This window comes from Amphiprion ocellaris, chromosome 6 (genome assembly GCF_022539595.1).
Source record: "Amphiprion ocellaris isolate individual 3 ecotype Okinawa chromosome 6, ASM2253959v1, whole genome shotgun sequence".
In the NCBI taxonomy this organism is placed as follows: domain Eukaryota; kingdom Metazoa; phylum Chordata; class Actinopteri; family Pomacentridae; genus Amphiprion; species Amphiprion ocellaris.
In genome coordinates this window covers 35,396,591-35,417,927 of record NC_072771.1, presented here as the reverse complement: position 1 = coordinate 35,417,927, position 21,337 = coordinate 35,396,591, and the positions used below count along the sequence as shown (strand labels likewise).

Here is a 21,337-nt window from a genome sequence, read left to right as displayed (position 1 = left end):
TCGTAATCAGAGAAGGTGTTTCTAATCACATTAACTCTTTTTTGAAAAAGTCAACCTCAAGCAAGCGTAGAAGCATTTTAGCAAAATTAGGAACTTCCACTCACTTTTTGCTCCACTAACGAACATGGCAGAGTTATGTGACGATCGGCGTACGTTTGTCCGTCTGTTTGTCTGTCTGTTAGCAACATTACTCAAAAATGGACCAATGGATTTGGATGAAATTTTCAGGGAAGGTCAGAAATGACACAAGGACCACCTGATTAGATTTTGGCAGGGATGCGGCTTATAGTCTGGATCAACGGGTTTGTTGAATATTTCTGTATCGTTGCGAGATAGCGGCATGGTGTCACTGTAACCTTGACAACAAGTGAACACTACATCAGCTGCCTGCTGATGATCACATGATTGCGATCCTACTTTGCGTACTTATCGGGACTTATCGGTTGGAAATCATACGACTGAGTGGCCTTGGCGGCGTACTGCGCTCTCTGAGTGCTTTTCTTATTGCGTTTAACTTCACTCAGACTGAAAGTAAAAATTTCAAATCATCTTTGTTTGGAACGCTGCAGGAAGCTCATGCTAAAAGGCCCTGCTAAACACTGATCATAAGCTATCTTGTGTGACTTCCATAAACCTCTACAACAGAAATGAAGAGTGCAAAGTTAGCATGACCTACAGAGCCACAATAGCCACATTCATGGGAAATACATCAGGCCGAAATAAACCAGATTTCTCTTCTAAGTGCCGCCGTTTGCCTGAGGATGTTTTGTGAATATGGACTCTGAAGCTTAGAATTTTAATTCTATGCTTTCGAGATCACAGATATCTTCATTTTGCTTCCTACCCACAGGCACTACTGAAGGAGACATGAGTATAAAAATCTCTGTCCTTTGTGAGACATGTTTGAGGCAGATAAGTGCAGCGCAATATCTCATTTGCATGATTGCAGTCACAGCTTGATTGATTTGCTCGTCACTAAAAACCTTAGTGCAAATTAAGATGTAAGAAAAATTGAAGAGTCAAGAGACACTCATAAATATCAGCGTGAGCGAGACATTCCACTCCACAGTTTGTTTCTCAGAAGCAGCGTTTCGGAGGGAAATTCTTAAAATCACACTGCAATTTTAAATAAATCACATCTATGTTTAGGAGAAGTAAATGAAAGGCAGAGGAGATCTTATTTGGGACATTGCTTCCCTCTGGGAACACATAAATGAGTTGAAATAGTCCGAGTTCCCTGGCACCGTTGTTTTATGAAGCAAACTCTGCCCATGTGGTGCTGTGAGCAGGTTAAGGCAAACAGAATTTATTGCAAACACTTTTTGAATGATGTCTGGAGTGGAAAGGGAAAAAATGCCCTCAGTACCACATGTTTACAGCACGCTTGAGTGTTTTTACAAAGTCAATCTGTTTCTTAACAAATGCACTTAGTATTAAATATTCACTCGTGCCTCGGCTATATATACTTTAGACAGCGTGATCGGTGTGATGTATCCTATTGCTGCGTGCTTGCAGCTACAGCCCAGTTTACACACAGGAATAATTAAAGGGGCGTTAAGTGATCTATGTCCTCAATTTGTAGAAATTACAACAACATGGCAGAGCTTTTCCTCTCGTGTGTCTCCGGCACACAGCGCTCCACTCAGCACTCCTCCACCCGAGAGCTATGAAAAATATAGAAACAGTCACATTTTAAGGAGGTGGTATGGCCTTGTGTGGATCTGTAATACTGTAGAGCTGAGCAATATGGCTGAAAGCTAGTAATATTAGCAGGATTAATAAGAAGATGGAACGAATAACGTTGCTGCTATGACTCAGAAATGATTTATGCATTGCAAAATGGACAAAATGAATTTGTATGAATAATGAAAGTAGCAGCTGGTTTGTCTCCGCTGTCTTCTCTAAACTTGTCTCCAACCGTTTCATATTGTTGCTGAAGGGTGGAAAAGTCACAGATAATGAAATGCAAATAATGTCGAGCTACACGGAGTCTTGCTGATATAAGTTGATGCCACATTGCCTGGTGACAGTGTTGTTTGTTTTGTGGTTACTGAGAAATTAAATATTTCATTTTCAGTTATGCATTACAACAGACTGTACAACAAGCATAAGAGGCATAAATCACTGTACTGGACAGATAGTAATGTTGATCTCATTCTGATGTTACATAAACTACTAAGACATTCAAGTTTATCCAGAGTAGGGAAGAAGTGTCGCTATCACGAAGTCCAAATTAAAAATGAAATGTGTCATGGTGGTGGTACAGACAAAGATCAGTGGATCCTCATTACCACGAATGTTTGATGTACAAGGTTTCATAGAATCCATCCAATTTACGGTTTAGACCTTCATTCATTTTTTACTCTTTTGATGCCATTTTGTCCTTTGTTTACATGAGGTGATTCATCATAGTGGTGGCCAAAGTAGGATGATGCTAATGTGGCTAACTGGATCTTTTAGAAGTTTACACATAAGTCACACTTTTTGCTTTTCTACTAGCCACTGCATTTCTGTGTGTTTGTCATTTTGTTTTTCTGGCACAAGAATTTCCTTCAGGATTAATAATGTTTCATCTTGTCTCCTCCTGACAGCTTAAGAAACAACTCTCTGAATCTGTCTGAATCACGTCTTTCTCTCATCTGTCCTCAGCTCTCAGGAGCCAGGACACCAGAACGATGGAGGCTGAAGGAGATGAAGAGGATGAACGGGAGGACGTCTCCAGCACGGCCGGGCCTCAGCTGGCGGGCAGCGTCACCGAGAGATCTAACAGCACGTCTAACGGACGTTCCTCCCAGATCCTCTACGTGATCACGTCCAGCCCCGGTAAACCGGAGCACAACATGCCAGGTCAGTGGGCTGGACGCGGCGAGACCACCGGCCACAGCGCTAGTATGTCACCTTCCATGATACTCTGCACCTACTGCACTTTCTCACCTCTGCAGGGACGCTGTGAGGTTTCTCAGATGGAAGTCCCACATAGCATGACCTGGTTTCTGTGAAAGTACTAAAATCATCTGTTCTCGAAGCTTTGTCCCACAGTGACTCGCTCTGATCATACATGGAAATAATGCTACGTGACACCTGTTTTTTTCCTGTCAGTGACTCAGAAGTGAACAGTTACTTTGGGTCTCCCTGCTGATTGTAATCTTGTCAAAGCTACACAGGGTGGACTTGACGTGTTTTTCTCTGCTTTCTACTTCCTTCAAATATTATTCTCTCCGAGTCCCCAAATGTTTTCTCCACCATCTGATGCAGTTCTCAACCCGAAGAGAACAGATGTGCGCCGATAATGTATCAACATTTCTTGACAATTTGCTGGCTGAACACTGCTAACAGGTGTGCCAGCAGTGCTTGAACAATTCCTCGCTCGCTAATCTCTTCAGTCTGCTTCGGTTTGTTTCCATTACCGTGATGTGGTTTCTGATGTCTTGTTACTGTGCTGCTCCCTCCCTGCAGTGTGGACCATCTACGCTCTGGCTGCTCTGCTCATACTGACCGTCATAGCCATGGTGGCGAAGCTGCTGCTGCACGTCACAGTCAAGTAAGTAGGAGGATGTCGGAGGCGTGCGCCGTCCACCAAAACGTCAGATTTTAAAGGTTTTATCTGCTGTGTGCTTCATTCATGCTGCACTGGATGAAGGGGAAACAGCAGAATAACATTCACACATTTGAAGGCAGAATGTGTGGAAGTTTTTAAGGGAAAAATGAGAAAATGGCATCAAAAATTAATGCATTTTTTAGTATTCTGTTACTTCATAGTTGCTATGTGTTGCTGTCTACCACTAACTCTCAATGGAAATTCACATCCTGCTTGTCACAGCCACACAGGCAACAGAAGAATAAAAAAATCTGAAAGAAAACAAGTTCAAATTTCTGAATATTAGTTGAAACACTTTCAGCCAAACAGTGCAGTCCATTTTCTTCCACTGGAAATGAAATGATAAAACAGATAAGATAAGATCAACTTTATTGATCCCTAACTGGAGAAATTTACATGTTTCAGCCATTGGATAGAGGTAATGCATGGAAGAAGCAAGACGAGAATTTTAAAAAGTACAATCAAAGTCTAAACGAAATCGAAAATGAGAACTAGTTCTCAACTAACTGACCTGGTAAAATAAAGGTTAAATAAAATAAACTATAAAGCTAAAAACAATAAAGATATCTACATATGGACAAGTACATAAATAAAATTATTACATGTTGTATTTGTATATGTACATGTGTCATGATAAGTACAGCTATGATGTGGTGAATTCATATATTTTTATGTACAGGTATGAGATGTTAAATTTACATACAATTTAATGAATACAGAGACGTTTCATTTTTTTGGTGCCATGCAAACTTACCTTCCAAAAATATTGTAGACGCTTCAATATATTCATCAAATTGCTCCAAATTAGATTTTTAAAAAAAAAATGGAATAGAAATTGTGTAAAATTAAGCACAATATTTGGCAGCATTGTAGAATTTAGCTCAATTAACAGTGGTGAATAAAGCGAGAGCATGTTAAGCAAAGATAACACTTATTAAAACATCCTGTGTGCAGAATGAATGCAAAATTATGAATATACACTACAAAAGTTTGGGGTCATCCAGATAATTCCATGTTTTCCATGAAAACTCACACTTTTATCCATGTTCTAACATAACTGCACAAGGGTTTTCTAATCATCAATGAGCCTTTCAACACCATTAGCTAACACAATGTAGCATTAGAACACAGGAGTGATGGTTGCTGGAAATGTTCCTCTGTACCTCTATGGAGATATTCCATTAAAAATCAGCTGTTTCCAGCTACAATAGTCATTTACCACATTAACTATGTCTACACTGAATTTCTAATTAATTTAATGTTACCTTCATTGAAAAAAAAAATGCTTTTTTTTTCAAAATTAAGGACATTTCTAAACTTTTGAGCGGTAGTGGAATATTACATTTTTTCCGCTCACTTCTCTCCCTGTCATGTTTATCTGTTTTGTTTTTTTTGTTTGTTTTTTTTAACTTTCTCTTTCCCTGTCTTCCTCGTTTGTCCTCTCAGGTCCCCAAACATCCCGACGGTCAGCGGTTCGGACAGCTGCAGTCAGAGCACGGCGTCCTCTGAGCCGTGGATCATCCTGTACCGACCCTCCACCATCTCCCTGTTCAAGAAGAAGCTAAAGAACCACCACGGCGACCTCAGCCCTCTGGTGGGCAACTAGCGCTCCCGCTGCGCTCCACCTTTTTAAGCCAAACGTTTCCGCCACCCACAGCTACTCCGTACAGGGGCCGTCGGATCGCAGGCCCTCAGACAATGAAAAACTGTGTGCGGTGCTACGCTAACAAGCACCACAAACTGAGCGGCTAATCACAACTGACTGAGTGTACTGCTACTAATCGGCCCGTGTGGCGCAGCGGCGAGGCCCTTCCCGTCCTGCTCGGCAGCAGAGGGAGCAGGCAGGGCTGTCGAGGAGCGCCGGTGTGGGAGAGGAGAGCAAAAGATTGGACAGAGGAAGATCTGCAGCTCTACTAGCAGACATACAAGGACGCTTTTTAACATGCAGAAAGCCCATTTGCATCACCCACGGATGTCCCCACCAATCAACATACCTCCAAAAAACACAAAAAAAATACCCTCCACACTGCAGCGAAAAACAGCCCGGAGCAGAATAACGACTAGCTCGGTTCAGTGGCAACCTTCATCAGCATCAAGGAGAGGATGAAGAAGTGGAGTCTTTGATAAACACACACATATATGCTGTAACAGTTTTGTAAAACTCTTCTAACTGCCTCATACGGATGATGAACACTCGCAGCCAAAATCCTCCCATCCAAAGAGTTGTATATTTGTCTTTTTTTCAAATCTGTATGCAAATGCGAAACATTTTGTGTTTTTTTTTTTTTTCTCTTTTTTGTTTTGGGATGTGTTTTACATGACAGCTGGATTTCTGTAGGAGACGTGACAAAAAAAAAGTCACGTGGAAGGTAGATATCACAGCACTTTGGAGATGAATTGTTCACCGCAAAAGATCAGAAGAGGAAAAGAGAAGCTCCCACTCATTCACTCATGGATTCGGGTGGAGAAGTGGCTCTGTACAGTGGGGTGGAGGTGGAGGGAGGGAGTTGGGTGGCGCAGACTGCACACTAACTGCCATTTAGGGAGGCTCGGGGAAGATCTGAGGGCTTTTTCTGCTCGGTTGTGGGTGGGAGTCTTTCCGGTTTGATGGTTGTTCAAGTGCCTTAAGGATCTCCTCTTCCCTTGTCTCAGATTCCTCACATCTGTTTCCCTCACAAAGCCGACCGAGGTCCCTCACAAAGGTCTGCACTTCTTCACAATCATGGCAGATATGAAGAGTTTCATTCCAAAACAAGACTTGTATGTAAAGAAAAAAAAACGGGAAAAAAAGTCGGCCGTTCTTGTACAGTGATTGAAAGCATTCATCATTTTTAAAACACTCAGTCGTTCACAACTGAACACGTCTCCACTGGATCTTTTACATTTTTGACACATGATGGACATTAGATGTTTTGATTAGCTTTTTTCCCCAAAATGACCACATTTGGATTAGAACTCTTCATATAATGACAGACAAGGCTTTAAAAGAAATGTTTGTTTCTAATTCATGTGCTCTTATGTGTAGTCTTGGACATTTACTGAACATATTGTTCACATTAAGTTGTCTTTTGATTACGAGGGGGGAGGGGGATGAATGCTGTTGTATATTATGTAATTCAGTGTGGAAATAATGATATTTATGACCGCTCTTTCATTTTGTTTCTCGGCAAAGCATTTGAGAGACCCGTCAAAGTGTTTTTCTGTAGTTTTTTTTAACTTTCTCATCAACTTAGCTCAAAGGTGGAATGCATTTTTTTTTTCTTATACAGCAGCCGACGCTCAAGCTTTTACTTGTCACATAGATTTCAGGCCAAAAGGCTGAGTGAGAACAATACGCCCAGACAGAGATGCAACCAAAAAACAAAAGAAAAAAAGCAGTCAGTGGTGCTACTCAAACTGACAGCAGGTTTGCAGCTGTAACAGTTTTCTGTGCGCTGCTGTGACATTTTAACTTCTTGTGAAAGGTCAAAATGTACTAGTGCACCATTGGCATAGTAATTGGCTTTTCCTCTTGTGGGACTGGATGTTTGAGGAGATTTTTCTGGAATCCCCGATTATTTTCTCACTGGCAGGATAAATAAAGAAAACTCCGATGCACTTAATTTTGCTTCTGCTTTCCAGACGAAACAGTACTTATTCAGCTTCCAGATGTAATGTACTTGTGCAGCAACCTGAGCACTTGAAACTAGAGGTCACATTTTACGCATCGTGCAGCAGGGACATTCAAAGCCAAAAGATTTATGCTTTTCAAGAATTCAGACCAGATTTGACAAAAGCCCATAAAGCGATGAAGAACTATTGTTTCCCAAGACAAAGTTTGCAAAAGAAAAAGTGACTCTGTGCTATATTCTGCCTGTCTGCTCAACTGTAACTCATGTTAATTATTGCAAGGCAAGAGCACATGCCCCTGGGTCTGTGATGTTCAGAGCAGACCATGCGTAGAGAGGGGAAGAGAAAAAAAACGAAAAAAGAGAGAGCGTAGATGTGAGAGCGATGGGAAATTAATGTGCGTTCAAATCAAACACAAGCTAACGAAATCTGACAGTCAAAATCTAACAAGGGCATATTTGTTTAGATAGCCTGGTGAATTATGCAAACTCCCATTTTCTGTCCCGTCCTCCAGTCAATCGGAAAATTCCACGCTATCTTCCGCGTGGCGGAAAATGTGTTTTTTCCCAAACTGTAGTCGATGTGAATGTCCCGTAGTGCTCGATGGCATGAAAGCAGCACCAGAAGCCCTGTGGGAAACTGTCACCAGGGGGCCAAAACATTGTTTTCATGGAATTGTAAATAGCAAAAATAGTGAAAATCTTAATTTATACAGTAAATTATTGTTATTTTGTATGTGAATGGGATATAATCTATCTTTTGTATAAGTGAAGTATCTTTGTAGTTTTATTTAATGTGTCCTGGTTGCAAAATAAACACTGTATGCATGTTTCTTAAGCCTGTGTTGTGCTTCTTCTTTTGTTTTCCATTTCACCTTCAAGCTCGATATTAAAAAGCCACCGAGTCACTGAGAAGCACAAATATCAGATCAGGCTCTTTCTCTTTCCATTTGAAATCTGTTCGTGCTCTGTGTGCAAAAACCCAAAGCTGCAGTGTGACTTTCTAAAAAATCTTTGCATGGTGGGACATCTGCACCACCTTCTTGTTTTTTTTTCTTTCTTTCCGTGAAGCTAAATATCTATCAGATATGTGAAATGACTCCCAGATTGAGGGAGGGAGGGAGGGAGGGAGGGAGGGCTTTGCAGTGCCATATGTAACCCATTGGCTCCCCTCTGTTCTGAGGTCAAGCATGCAACCTGCACATTTCAGAGGGAACAGCAGGAGTCCAGCTTTACGACTGGAACACCGGGAACAAAACAAACACGGAGGGATGTGTAACAAGCTGGAACACTCGGGATGTTTGCAGTGATGGTTTCTTAATTCATGAAAGGTGTTTTTCAGGGATGGTTTTGATAGAAGTCTGAGCAAAAATAATCCTCTGAAGTGTTTCTTAATGAGCGCCAATGGAGATGCAGCAAAGCAGACTCATGGTTTGGCATGAAGACTGTCCTTTAACTCTCTTGGTTTCCTGAAGTTACCTATGAAACAAAGCATTTGAGCACAAGTTCATAAATGTTGCATTAAATCTATTAATGCTCCCAAAAGTTCAAAGTCATCTAGAGATCAGCAACAAATGAAGCTTCAAGATGTTTAGAGATACAATACGTGGGACAGCAATCTGTGAATGATCCGCTTCCTCCCTCTACTGGTGATGTGATGTTTAGCTACTTTGAGAATCAATTCATAGATTTGAGAAAGTTCTCAAAGTAGAAAAGTCTTAAGTTATCTTACTCCAGCTTCTTAAATATGAACATTTTCTGGTTTCTTTCCTCCTCTATGACAGTAAACTGAAGATCTTTTGGTTATGAAAGAATTTCCTTCACTTCATTTTGGGTTCTGAGAAAGACTGATGAAACATTTTTCACCATATTGAAGTAATTAATGGATTATTTGAGAAAATGAGCTTCAGTTCAATCATCAGTAATGATGATTATTAGTTGCAGTGCTTGTTTTTATTGTCTTTTTTTGGTTTGGTTTGGTTTTCAATGTACCTGGAACCTTTTAAAGGACAGTTTGAGGGAATTATCTGCAAACAACATAGTTAACTGACTGGATGACAGTTATTCCGTCATTTGTTGTAGCTCTTTATCATTTTTATTATATCTGATTGTGTGATTTCCTTTAAAAATAATCCAGTGAATGGTTGGGAAATGACTTTATTAGTATCCTGGTAATGATGCGTTTACCTTTTTTGCTTGCTAGGGTAGTAAAATGATTTCTCAGTCACAAACAAACAGACATGTTGCCCAAAGTGTTGAGTGAATGCTTTAATTTAAAATGTTTTGCTCTAATTGTGCGGCTGTAACATTAATCCTGAACTGTGCCTTATCGTGGCTCCTCTGGGTCCCTGTGAAAACGCCTCAACCTCCTCCGGTCAACCTTCCCACAGCCGAGGAAAAGAAACCGGAGTAAGAAGATCCCTCTGAACCCGAGTCGACCAGCAATTAAGGCAGCAATGGGACAATAGGAGGCCGTGTCTGGTTACTGTAAGAGCGAGAAAGTGAGAAGAATGGAAGACAATGGCCGCCACTTTCTGCACTCAGGCTACTGAAGTCAGGCAGATTCAGAGCCAGTTAGAGGGAAAAGGAGCTGCTCTCCCTCTGTGGATTTGAAAAAGATCCCTGTGAACGAGGTTTACCTGCCGTGCAGGAACTTGCCTGAGTTGATCCGCCTCGATCTGCAATAGTGTCTCTGACCCTGTTGCAATTAAGGCACTCTCATGCCCTTCAGTGGTTTTGAGTGCAAGTGTTGGCCTGTTTAATGCTGGAGATTTCCCTTCTATTATAGCGGCTTTATGCTGCTGAAAGCTGTTTATATACACTAGATTTCACCCCGGTCTTCAGGGCAGCCGATTGGTGCTAAAAATAATCAAGAGGCATTTGGATAATGAAGTCATTAACTCAAAAAAATGTTGTGAATTCACAGTTTCCAGCTTCTCGGAGATTTGAGGTTGGCCCTTGTAAACTGGATGAACCTCAGCTGGTTGGACGTTGATTGTACACTTGGTGGATCATTCAGGTCTTATGATGTCCTTGCTGATGTGTTGTTGTGGAGAAACTGCTATTCCCTTAAAAAAATATTAAAAATTTAGATTATTGCATGAGGGAGAAAGACAAAAAACATCCAAGCATCCAACATTTCCCTCAAAGAGAACTAAAATTTCAAACAAAAAATGAATAAATTACTTACACACACACACACACATATATAAATAGCTGTTTATTATTCTCTGTTCTTAGTATTCAGGGATTCCATTTATCACATTTAACTTCATCTCTGCTGTTGTAGCAGAACTACAATCTAAAAAGTCCATGTTATTTATAGCAGATATACAGCATTAAAACATCAACACATTCAGGTCAAGAGCTTCATTAGTTCCTTTATTGCACATTTAAAAACTACATTGTTTAACTATTGTGAACTGTAACAATGTGTAAACACATGAAATAAATAATGTGTTGCTGACAGTGAAGTGTAGATACTGAACAGTCTCAAGACAAGTTGTATTCTGAAGAGAGGAGCTGAATCTGCAGCATTATTGTTATTACTGGAAGGATGAGGAGGACATCAGTGCTGCTCTTCCTCACAGTGATGAAGGAGAAAAGACTCTTCAGACAACCACAGCTGGATGTTCATGTTCTCTGGAGCTCTCATCCATCAGACTAGATGTTCCCAATGATCCAGACCAAGGCTGGAAGGAAAAGACACTAACAGTGAGGAAACGATCCACAAGGTTCTTTCATTCCAACTGCAGGAATCTCACCATACACTGTTGTAGAGAAAAAAAACTGAAGCAAAGAACAGAGATATTAACTCAGAACTGAACTGAGAGATTAACATTCATCAGTAACAGTTCTGTGGAGGAACATAAACGTAGATTTATTTATATCTGCTGATCATTAAAACAGCAGCTATCGATCTGTTATGATTGATCAGCTGTGATCTGCAGGAAACTTAGCTACAGCTTACAGCTAACGAGTTTATGACACTGACTAACCTGATTTAGCATCAGCGTTAGCACTAAATGAGGAAACGTAATCTCAGATTTACAGAACTTTAAAACACGATGTTAGAACTTGTTAATATCAGAGGTTACAGTCTGATGTTAACTTACAGTAACTTCACTGCTTTATATGTGATGTCCAGATGTGGAGAAGAGAACAACTAGTTACAAAAATGACTTACCTGCAGAGTTTATCTTCACTTTTGGACGCTAACGTTGTTAGCAGCAGCAGGTAAACAGCAGAAGCCGTAAATGTGGGCGGGACAGAGTCCTCGGCTCAGTCTAACCAATCACTGCTCCCCGGCTCTCAGTCTGACCAATCACTGCTCTCCGGCTCTCAGTCAGTCTGACCCATACATAGATATTCATCTCTGGTAGCTGCAGCTCCCAGTGAACAGGAGGATTTCATTAGAGGAAGTCAGACACAGTCACACAGAGAAACATCAGAGCTCACACTGAAACGGAGCTACAGCTCTGTGTCTTGTAGAAGATTTATTTTCAAAGCTACATGTGTGACGGTAATAATCCGTGCCAGAGCAGACCTCATTAGCACTTCCGCTAGGTCGGCTAACCTTTCCGGTCACTTCAGGGATGCTGTTGTCGGTAATGTATTCAGAATATGGATTGATTTTTCTTTTGCGCTTGACAAAGACGAGAACAAAAAAATTCAGAGCAAGTGGAGCAGCTAGCTAACGCTTATTACAGTTTGATTTACATTTTCGAAATCACGTAATTTTTCCGTAAAACACGTCACTGCTTGTATTTTGAAAGAGATTTCTGGATCCGTAATTCTTGACTGAACGTGGGCTGCAGTTCCCGTTATTTAAACATCAATATGATGCATAAATGCAGATGGACTTCATATATTTCAGTATGCAGACATTTTTATTGATGTCCAGTACATTTTATAGACATAAACATATTTGATACAAATATTAGAAATGGATTTCTGTTTCCTCATAATAATCTAGTTAATGTAATTAAATGTTCATCAGTGATTAATCTTGAGTGTGAAACTTTTACTTTGCACCTATATTTTTAAAAAAAATGTAGGTCATTTTAAGGTAATACATTAAAGGATGGTTTTCTTAGGTAAATGAATTAAAACATCATAGTATAATATGTCGTCTAAAAAAGCCATAGAATAATGTTTCATTGCACAAATAAAAGTATAGTAGTTTTTAAAACTGTTGAAATTCATAGAGCAGACAGTGAAAAACACTCCAGAAAGGTTTTCTTTGAAAAAAAAAAACATCATGAATTTTGTCGCAAAAAAACGCCTTACTATACTATGTCGAAAAAAAATGTGATTTTTCAACATGTTGTAAAAACGTGCCATATTATGAAATAATGTAAAGGAGTCCGTGGGAAACACTATGGTAAGGTTTTCTTTGAAAAAAAAAAACATCATGAATTTTGTCGCAAAAAAACGCCATAGTATACTATGTCAAAAAGAAAATGTGATTTTTCAAAATGTTGTAAAAACGTGCCATATGATGAAATAATCTAAAGGAGTCCATGAAAAACACTCTAGAAAGATTTTCTTTGAAAAAAAAACGTCATGAATTTTGGCGCAAAAAAATGCCTTACTATACTATGTCGAAAAAAAATGCGATTTTTCAACATGTTGTAAAAATGTGCCATATAATGAAATAATGTAACGGAGGCTGTGAAAAACACTCCAGAAAGGTTTTCTTTGAAAAAAAAAATCATCATGAATTTTGGCGCAAAAAAACGCCTTACTATACTATGTCGAAAAAAAAATGTGATTTTTCAACATGTTGTAAAAACGTGCCATATGATGAAATAATGTAAAGGAGTCCGTGAAAAACACTCCAGAAAGGTTTTCTTTGAAAAAGAAATCATCATGAATTTTGGCGCAAAAAAAACGCCTTACTATACTATGTCGACAAAAAAATGTGATTTTTCAAACATGTTGTAAAAACATGCCATATGATGAAATAATGTAAAGGAGGCCGTGAAAAACACTCCAGAAAGGTTTTCTTTGAAAAAAAAATCATCATGAATTTTGGCGCAAAAAAAACGCCTTACTATACTATGTCGAAAAAAAAATGCAATTTTTCAACATGTTGTAAAAACGTGCCATACGATGAAAGTAATGTAAAGGAGGCCCTGAAAAACACTCCAGAAAGGTTTTCTTTGAAAAAAAAAATCATCATGAATTTTGGCGCAAAAAAAACGCCTTACTATACTATGTCGAAAAAAAAAATGCGATTTTTCAAACATGTTGTAAAAACGTGCCATATGATGAAATAATGTAAAGGCAGGCTGTGAAAAACACTCCAGAAAGGTTTTCTTTGAAAAAAAAATCATCATGAATTTTGGCGCAAAAAAAATGCCTTACTATACTATGTCGAAAAAAAAATGCGATTTTTCAAACATGTTGTAAAAACGTGCCATATGATGAAATAATGTAAAGGAGGCCGTGAAAAACACTCCAGAAAGGTTTTCTTTGAAAAAAAAATCATCATGAATTTTGGCGCAAAAAAAACGCCTTACTATACTATGTCGAAAAAAAATGCGATTTTTCAAACATGTTGTAAAAACGTGCCATATGATGAAATAATGTAAAAGAGGCCGTGAAAAACACTCCAGAAAGGTTTTCTTTGAAAAAAAAAATCATCATGAATTTTGGCGCAAAAAAAACGCCTTACTATACTATGTCGAAAAAAAAATGCCATTTTTCAAACATGTTGTAAAAACATGCCATATGATGAAATAATGTAAAGGAGGCCGTGAAAAACACTCCAGAAAGGTTTTCTTTGAAAAAAAAATCATCATGAATTTTGGCGCAAAAAAAACGCCTTACTATACTATGTCGAATAAAAATGCCATTTTTCAAACATGTTCTAAAACCATGCCATGTGATGAAATAATGTAAAGGAGGCCATGAAAAACACTCCAGAAAGGTTTTCTTTGAAAAAAAATCATCATGAATTTTGGCGCAAAAAAACGCCTTACTATACTATGTCGGAAAAAAAAAAAATTTTTCAAACATGTTGTAAAAACATGCCATATGATGAAATAATGTAAAGGAGGCCGTGAAAAACACTCCAGAAAGGTTTTCTTTGAAAAAAAAAATCATCATGAATTTTGGCGCAAAAAAACGCCTTACTATACTATGTCGGAAAAAAAAATTTTTTTTCAAACATGTTGTAAAAACATGCCATATGATGAAATAATGTAAAGGAGGCCGTGAAAAACACTCCAGAAAGGTTTTCTTTGAAAAAAAAGTCATCATGAATTTTGGCGCATGAAAAAATGCCTTACTATACTATGTCGAAAAAAAAAAAGCCATTTTTCAAACATGTTGTAGAAACGTGCCATGTGATGAAATAACGTAAAGGAGGCCGTGAAAAACACTCCAGAAAGGTTTTCTTTGAAAAAAAAATCATAATGAATTTTGGCGCAAAAAAAACGCCTTACTATACTATGTCGAAAAAAAATGTGATTTTTCAAACATATTCTAAAAACGTGCCATATGATGAAATACTGTAAAAGAGGCCGTGAAAAACACTCCAGAAAGGTTTTCTTTGAAAAAAAAGTCATCATGACTTTTGGCGCAAAAAAAAATGCCTTACTATACTATGTCGAAAAAAAAAAAAAAACATTTTTCAAACATGTTGTAAAAACATGTCATATGATGAAATAATGTAAAGGAGGCCATGAAAAACACTCCAGAAAGGTTTTCTTTGAAAAAAAAATCATCATGAATTTTGGCGCAAAAAAAACGCCTTACTATACTATGTCGAAAAAAAATGTGATTTTTCAAACATGTTGTAAAAACATGCCATATGATGAAATAATGTAAAGGAGGCCGTGAAAAACACTCCAGAAAGGTTTCCTCTGAAAAAAAAATCATCATGAATTTTGGCGCAAAAAAAATGCCTTACTATACTATGTCGAAAAAAAAAAATGCGATCTTTCAACATGCTGTAAAAACATGCCATATGATGAAATAATGTAAAGGAGGCTGTGAAAAACACTATGGTAAGGTTTTCTTTGAAACAAAAAATCATCATGCATTTTGGCACCAAAAAATGCCATAGTAAACCATGTGCTTTATATGTTGACTTCAGAGTCAAATGCTTTTCAAAATTATTACATTCAGATTCAATTCCCAAAAGACTCCACTTGTGGACGCATTGGGGCTGTTGATACAAACCTGGTCCTGGTCCTTCTACAAGTCTGCATGCATAAGATTTCAAGGCAAAATCAGGGGAAGTTTGTGATTTCTGAAGATGATGTGATTGCGTTGGCTTCATCACACTGTAGCCTTCAGCATGTTTGCACCCGAGTTGGTTCTCTGCTGGAAAATGGTGGATTGCTTCCTTCAGGTTGGGGCTGAAGGAGTTTGTTAGAAGAATTATACTTACGTTCATTGTGGTTATCATTGAATGACTGTAAAGGTATCTCTATGCAAACGTCATAGTTTAGTATGTCGTCCGAAAAGTCACCAAAAACTTCATAGTTTAGTATGTCGTCCGAAAAGTCACCAAAAATGTCATAGTTTAGTATGTCGTCCGAAAAGTCACCAAAAACGTCATTGTTTAGTATGTCGTCCGAAAAGTCACCAAAAACGTCATAGTTTAGTATGTCGTCCGAAAAGTCACCAAAAATGTCATATTTTAGTAAGCTGTCCGGGTGAATGTCACAGAAAGGTTGGGAAAATAATGCACAACTCAACTGAAAGAGTTTTTTTCTTTAATAAAACGGTGCAGCTTTATAGATAACAGTGTTTGAAGTTAAATAGTTAACAAAAACGTCATAGTATAGTATGTCATCTAAAATATCACCAAAAACGTCATAGTTTAGTATGTCGTCCAAAATTTGATCAAAAACGTCATAGTATAGTATGTTGTCAAAATTTGATCAAAAACGTCATAGTTTAGTATGTCGCTCAACAACTGTCGTAGTATAGCCTTTGGTCCAAAAAACGTTGTTTTGTTCCGGCTGTCTGAAGTAGGTGAGGAGCAACACAAAAACAGTCCAAACGCTGGTTTCCAGAGGGTTAGACGAGAATTTATTTGAAAGAGTAAGTTTACAACAACACAACATGTGAGGGGGTTAAAAGCAAATGGGTGTTAGTAAAATAAAAATAAATAAACAGAACTAAAAGTGAACTTCACGTTGACATTGACGAGCATTCCAACCAGGAACAAAGTAAAAGATAATCAATACGAAAAAAAACTCTTCCTGTTCACCTCTTAAAACCCCCAAACACACCACAGTAGCACCCTAAACTAAAACTATCACTGGGTTCCCTGTTTTCCTTTGTGAACAATTCAAAGGTCCCTCTCTATCTCCCCACACATCCACCAACCACTGGAACACATCTCCAAAGTTCTGCTGGACCAGCTCAGCTTCCCCTCAGAAGAAGTGCTGCCACCTGCCAGATGAAGGAGCCTTTTGAGAGGCAGCTGGCATCGTGATTGGACTGTACTTTGGTCTGTTCCAATCCAGCTTCAGCTCCAGAGACGGCAGGCGGGACGAGTCAACGGAGGCCGGATGGACGAAGGCATGCAGCTGAGTACAATCCAGAAAACAACAGAGGAGGAGTGCAGCGGCCCAGAGCCAGAACAACCAGAGTAGCATGGTATGTCTCTTAGAAAACATCATAGTAGAGCCTTTGGTATGAAAAAACACCATCATATACATCGTAGATTGTACAAATAACAAGTCAAAGGAAAGAGACATACATTGTAGAATTGTAGTAATTGTGGGCTGACTGATTTACTGATTATCAGTATTTTATTTTTTACTGATTTACAGTAATAAATAAATTTAAGAATGGTGCTACTTTGGCTCTGGACCTTTATCTACCTGTGGTCGCTCTGTCTTCTGGAGTGATTTGATTGGTTATACGTCACGAATGAAACTCCTTTAACTTAACATCTGTAAACAAAACAAAAATGTATCAACAAAGTTTTCTGTTAGAGTTTGTGTTCTTCTAAGTTTAACTCCAAGATTTTAAATACTTTAATTTACTGCAAATGAATATCTACTCCAAATGTCTCACTAATAATCATTATCAGCCTTAAAAACCCACAAAACACCCCTCTATGCTCGACCACACTTAGTACAGTCCGGTTCCCCCTTCTATAAATCTGCTTGGAATCTTCCACTTCCTGTTTGTCAAAGTGGCCTTCTACCTGGACAGGTTTTGTTGGAGCTCATGCAACAAACATTTTGGGTAACTGCACTTTAATATGGATGGATGACACTGAATTAGAGTCTGTTTTAATGAGACTGAGTTAAGATGTGTACCTCTGTCATTAAATAGGAAATTATTTCTCAGAATTCACAGAGAAAAGTCTGAAATGTTTGCTAGGTTAGTGTCCCACATGTTCTTTGGCTCAGCTAAAGCTAACTCTCTCCAACTTCTGGATATCTTGAGTTGCTCGTTGTTAAAATATCTTGCTAGAGGTGCTGAAGCTCTGAAAGTCTGAGATGTTTGTTCAGAATAAGGTCATTCTCAAGTCTTATCTGAGCTGTCCTCTTTTGTTTGAACTTTCCCTAAACTTAGGAGTTAATGACAGAGCAGCACATCCAGACTCAGTCTCATTTATGTAGTGATTAAACTTCAGTGTCATTCATTGATGTTAAAGTGCAGTTTTTCAAATGTTTGTTGCACATGCTCCCGACCAAACCAGTCCAGGTGGAAGACGATGTGAAGAGAAAGCTCCAGAGGATGAATATCACACATTTACATTGGAAATAAATGTCCTTTAATTAGACATTTTCATGCAACAGTTGGATTTCCCTTTAATGATGTTCAAATCTTTGAGTGTTTTGTTGATGTTGGTTTCTAAATGTTTTTTGACACTCGGCCCCAAAGACTAAAACCTTCTATGGCTCACAAGCTGCAACAATTCACACATTATCAACTATCTTTCTGACTAAACTAAGATAAAAAGTGAAAAACTGCCTGATTCCTGCATCATGAATGTAAATCTTTTTGGTTTTTATGACAGTAAACTTTGCCCATTATTCAACAGATTAATGTGTTTTAATCATAAGTCATGTGTTAAGAAAGTGTGTTTTCCAACATATATGGCTGAATTACTCCAACATCACAAGATACATACAATTTTAATTCGACTTTATTTATATAACGCCAATTACAGGTCAAATTGTCTCAAGACGCTTTATTTTTATATTGTTTGTCATATTTAAAATATGACAAAGTAAGAAATTTAAGGCTCTTGACTAATCCAATTTATTATTTGGTTTTTAAGAGACTAATGGACAATTAAAATAACTTTCTCCACTAAAACTAATAAACGAGGTCAAATAAAAGGAAGAGTTTAAAATACTGCAGTCCCACAACGACAAGAATAAAGTTTGTCAAAAACTAAATCTGCTGGTGGATTCCATTAAAGTCCTAATAAATGATAATAAAGTGTGATACTAAAGGTTTGTGGTGCTACAAATCTCCAAGTAAAGATATGAAGTTGAACATCTGGATGGAGGTTGATAAAAGTTGACGTCCCTTCATTTCTCTGGAGCGACTCCATGGATTTTATGGATGGTGGTTAAAGACCTGCTCTTCGAGTGGTCTTCCTTCTAGTCGCTGTAAAAAGTCAGTCCATCCTGGACAACTTCAACATCTCTTCATGACAAGTTGTTCTGCCTCCGACCTGGTGGAAACTCCAGAAACTGGGGAAAACCTGTGGAGACTCGAAGAACTCGTGGAGACTCGAAGAACTCGTCGGGCGGGGGAAGGTGTGGTGGGTGGTGGGGGGAGGTGGGGGAGTAGAGGGGGGAGGCCGCCACCCACCTCCCCGCCTACTCTCCGCCCTGACTCCACCCAGGCTCCGCCTTGGCTCTGCCCATGTGGTCACTTCAGGAACTACGATGCCAAAGGGACGACGAATTTATTTCTTTTTATCTGATCTGTAGCTCAGTGAGTTAAGGATTTGCCTATGGAGCTGCAGGTCGCTGGTTCAAGACCAGACACTTCTTAAGTTTTCTCAAAATTCTGACAAAGACAAAGAAAGAAAACTGCCAGTGGCTGGTCTCGAACCTGCGACCTTCCACTTGGTAGTCCTTCTTCTTATCCCCTGAGCTATTCGCTCAGATACTAATTCTTCTTTTTTTTGCGCATTTATCATCTATTTTTTGTCGTTTTTGAGTTTTTTTTTTAACTTGTGTCTCGACTCGACCGTTTTTCTCAGGAGGCTGGACTTCAGCCTTTGTGCTGGAGGGTGGAACCCTCACTTCCAAGACTTTTCAAGCCCCCAGACCTCCCGAGTCCTCAGGACCTGAGCTTTCACACAGTCTGAGGGCTGAAATTTTCTAAGTCCCACAGTAGATCTCTGTTAGATTGAACTTTCAGACAGTCCAAGGACTGATATCTTCTAAGTTCCTGAGTAGTCCTAGGTTAGTTTGAACCTTCAGACAGTCTGAGGACTGAAATTTTAGAAGTTTCTCAGTACTTCTCTGTTAGTTTGAACCTTTAGACACTCTGAGGACTGAAATCCTAGAAGTTCTTGAGTAGTTCTCTGTTAGTTTGAACCTTCAGACAGTCTGAGGACTGAAATTTTAGAAGTTTCTCAGTACTTCTCTGTTAGTTTGAACTTTGTGGTTAACAGAAGCCTTAAAACTTGTGACCACGAGTCTTGATTTCACATTTAGACCATCCATCTGAGTTCTTCTCAGACCTTCACCTGTGGGTTTTTTAGAAATCCTCAACAAACTTTGATTCTCTTCACTGAACAGTAAAGTTTGTGAAGATCAGAAGGTAACATTAGTTTGATCAATGCCTTCAACTACTAGTAGACTTTATCTGGAAAGCAGTTTTCTGAAATGAGTTCTTAGTAAATCTGTCCACAATCAAACCAAGAACATAGAAAGAGGAAATGTTTGAAGAAACAACTTGATGTTTTCATTTCAGACTAGAAAACACTTTAAGAACTTTATCGGTTTTTGCTCTTTTTGATCGTTTTATTGTCTCTTCTATTTAATTTGATCTTCTAAAGTCTAACTGGTGTCTTTTCAAATGTTTTGTCTTTAGTTTGATTCTTCTGAAATGTTTAGTTTTGCTCTTTTCTCACCTTTAATTCTTTTCTAATGTCTGATTTGATTTCCAAATGTTTTGTCTTTTTAATGTTTGTTTTTTCGAATGTTTTAGCGGCTTGTTTGAAAAATTTCCTTTTCTGTCCCAATGTTTAATTTTTCGATTAAATCTTTAAGGTTTTTCTTTTTAAATGTTTTATCACCTTTTAATGTTTAATTTTCTTTTTAAATGCTTCACTGTATTTTCTGTTTAATTCCTATTTAAATTTTTATTGTTATAAGATTTAATTTTCTAATTAAACATTTAAATTTTTTAATTAAATGTTTTGTCTTTTTAAAGGTTTAATAATCTAATTACATGTTTTGCATTTTTCAAATGTTTAATATTCTTGTTTAATTGTACTTTTTAAATGTTTAATTATCTAAAATATTTCATCTTTAATGTTTAATATTTTTGTTTAAAAGTTTTGTTTAATTTCATAATTACATGTTTTGTATCTTCTGTTTATCTAATTAAATATTTTGTATGTTTTATATAATTTAATTGTATGTAATGTTTAATTTTCTTTTAAAAAGTTTTATTGTATTAAATGTTTTTTCCTTTCATTTAATTGCTTTTTTTAATATAGTTTATTTCTTTAATCTTTTTTTTGGTCAAGATTTTAACCCCAACCTTAAAAATGAAACAAACCCTTAAATCACAATGAAAATACTTCCGTTATTACAATCATAAGTTAGTCAATTATTCAGTTTATCAAATCAACTTTATTTGTTTAGCAGCTTTCACACAGATGACAAAACTAAACAAGCAAAGAGAAAAAACTATTGTAAAACTATGATTAAAACTCAAAAACATATTTAAAAAAAAAAGATTTAACATGGTAATAAAATGTGTTGTGTCCAGGGGATGGAGGGAGTTTATTGAAGTCTTCTTGGGCTCACATGGTAAATCATTTAAAATGTAAACTTGATATTCAGTCTAAGGAAACTGGAAACTGCAGAGTGACAGAAGAACCAACAATATCTCCTGTTTTCTCCTTTAATGAGTCGACTCTTCTTGTGCTTTCAGACCAAAGAACTACAGACTC

The 21,337-nt window shown here is 37.9% G+C and overlaps 1 protein-coding gene and 2 long non-coding RNA genes across 4 annotated transcripts in view; 2 read left to right on the top strand and 1 right to left on the bottom strand.

Annotated features, from left to right (window-relative positions):
• The window catches only part of kremen1 (kringle containing transmembrane protein 1), a 64,122-nt gene extending 56,078 nt beyond the window's left edge, over positions 1 to 8,044 (top strand). The window contains exons 7-9 of one of the 2 annotated variants that reach the window (XM_023290275.3): positions 2,650 to 2,889; positions 3,457 to 3,541; positions 5,045 to 8,044. In XM_023290275.3, the coding sequence (XP_023146043.1) occupies positions 2,650 to 2,889; positions 3,457 to 3,541; positions 5,045 to 5,204 (485 nt within the window). In that variant the 3' untranslated portion in view covers positions 5,205 to 8,044. The remainder of the gene's footprint in view (positions 1 to 2,649; positions 2,890 to 3,456; positions 3,542 to 5,044) is intronic. The other variant, XM_023290276.3, reaches the window with a different exon arrangement.
• A 2,522-nt stretch (positions 8,045 to 10,566) lies between these two features.
• On the bottom strand, positions 10,567 to 11,593 carry LOC129349082 (uncharacterized). Its single transcript, XR_008601932.1, has 2 exons — positions 11,393 to 11,593; positions 10,567 to 10,898 (listed from the first exon to the last, which is right to left on the bottom strand). It is a non-coding gene; the product is annotated as an uncharacterized LOC129349082 (long non-coding RNA).
• Positions 11,589 to 17,025, top strand: LOC129349081 (uncharacterized). The gene is made up of 2 exons (XR_008601931.1): positions 11,589 to 11,813; positions 16,523 to 17,025. It is a non-coding gene; the product is annotated as an uncharacterized LOC129349081 (long non-coding RNA).
• Positions 17,026 to 21,337: the final 4,312 nt, after the last annotated feature.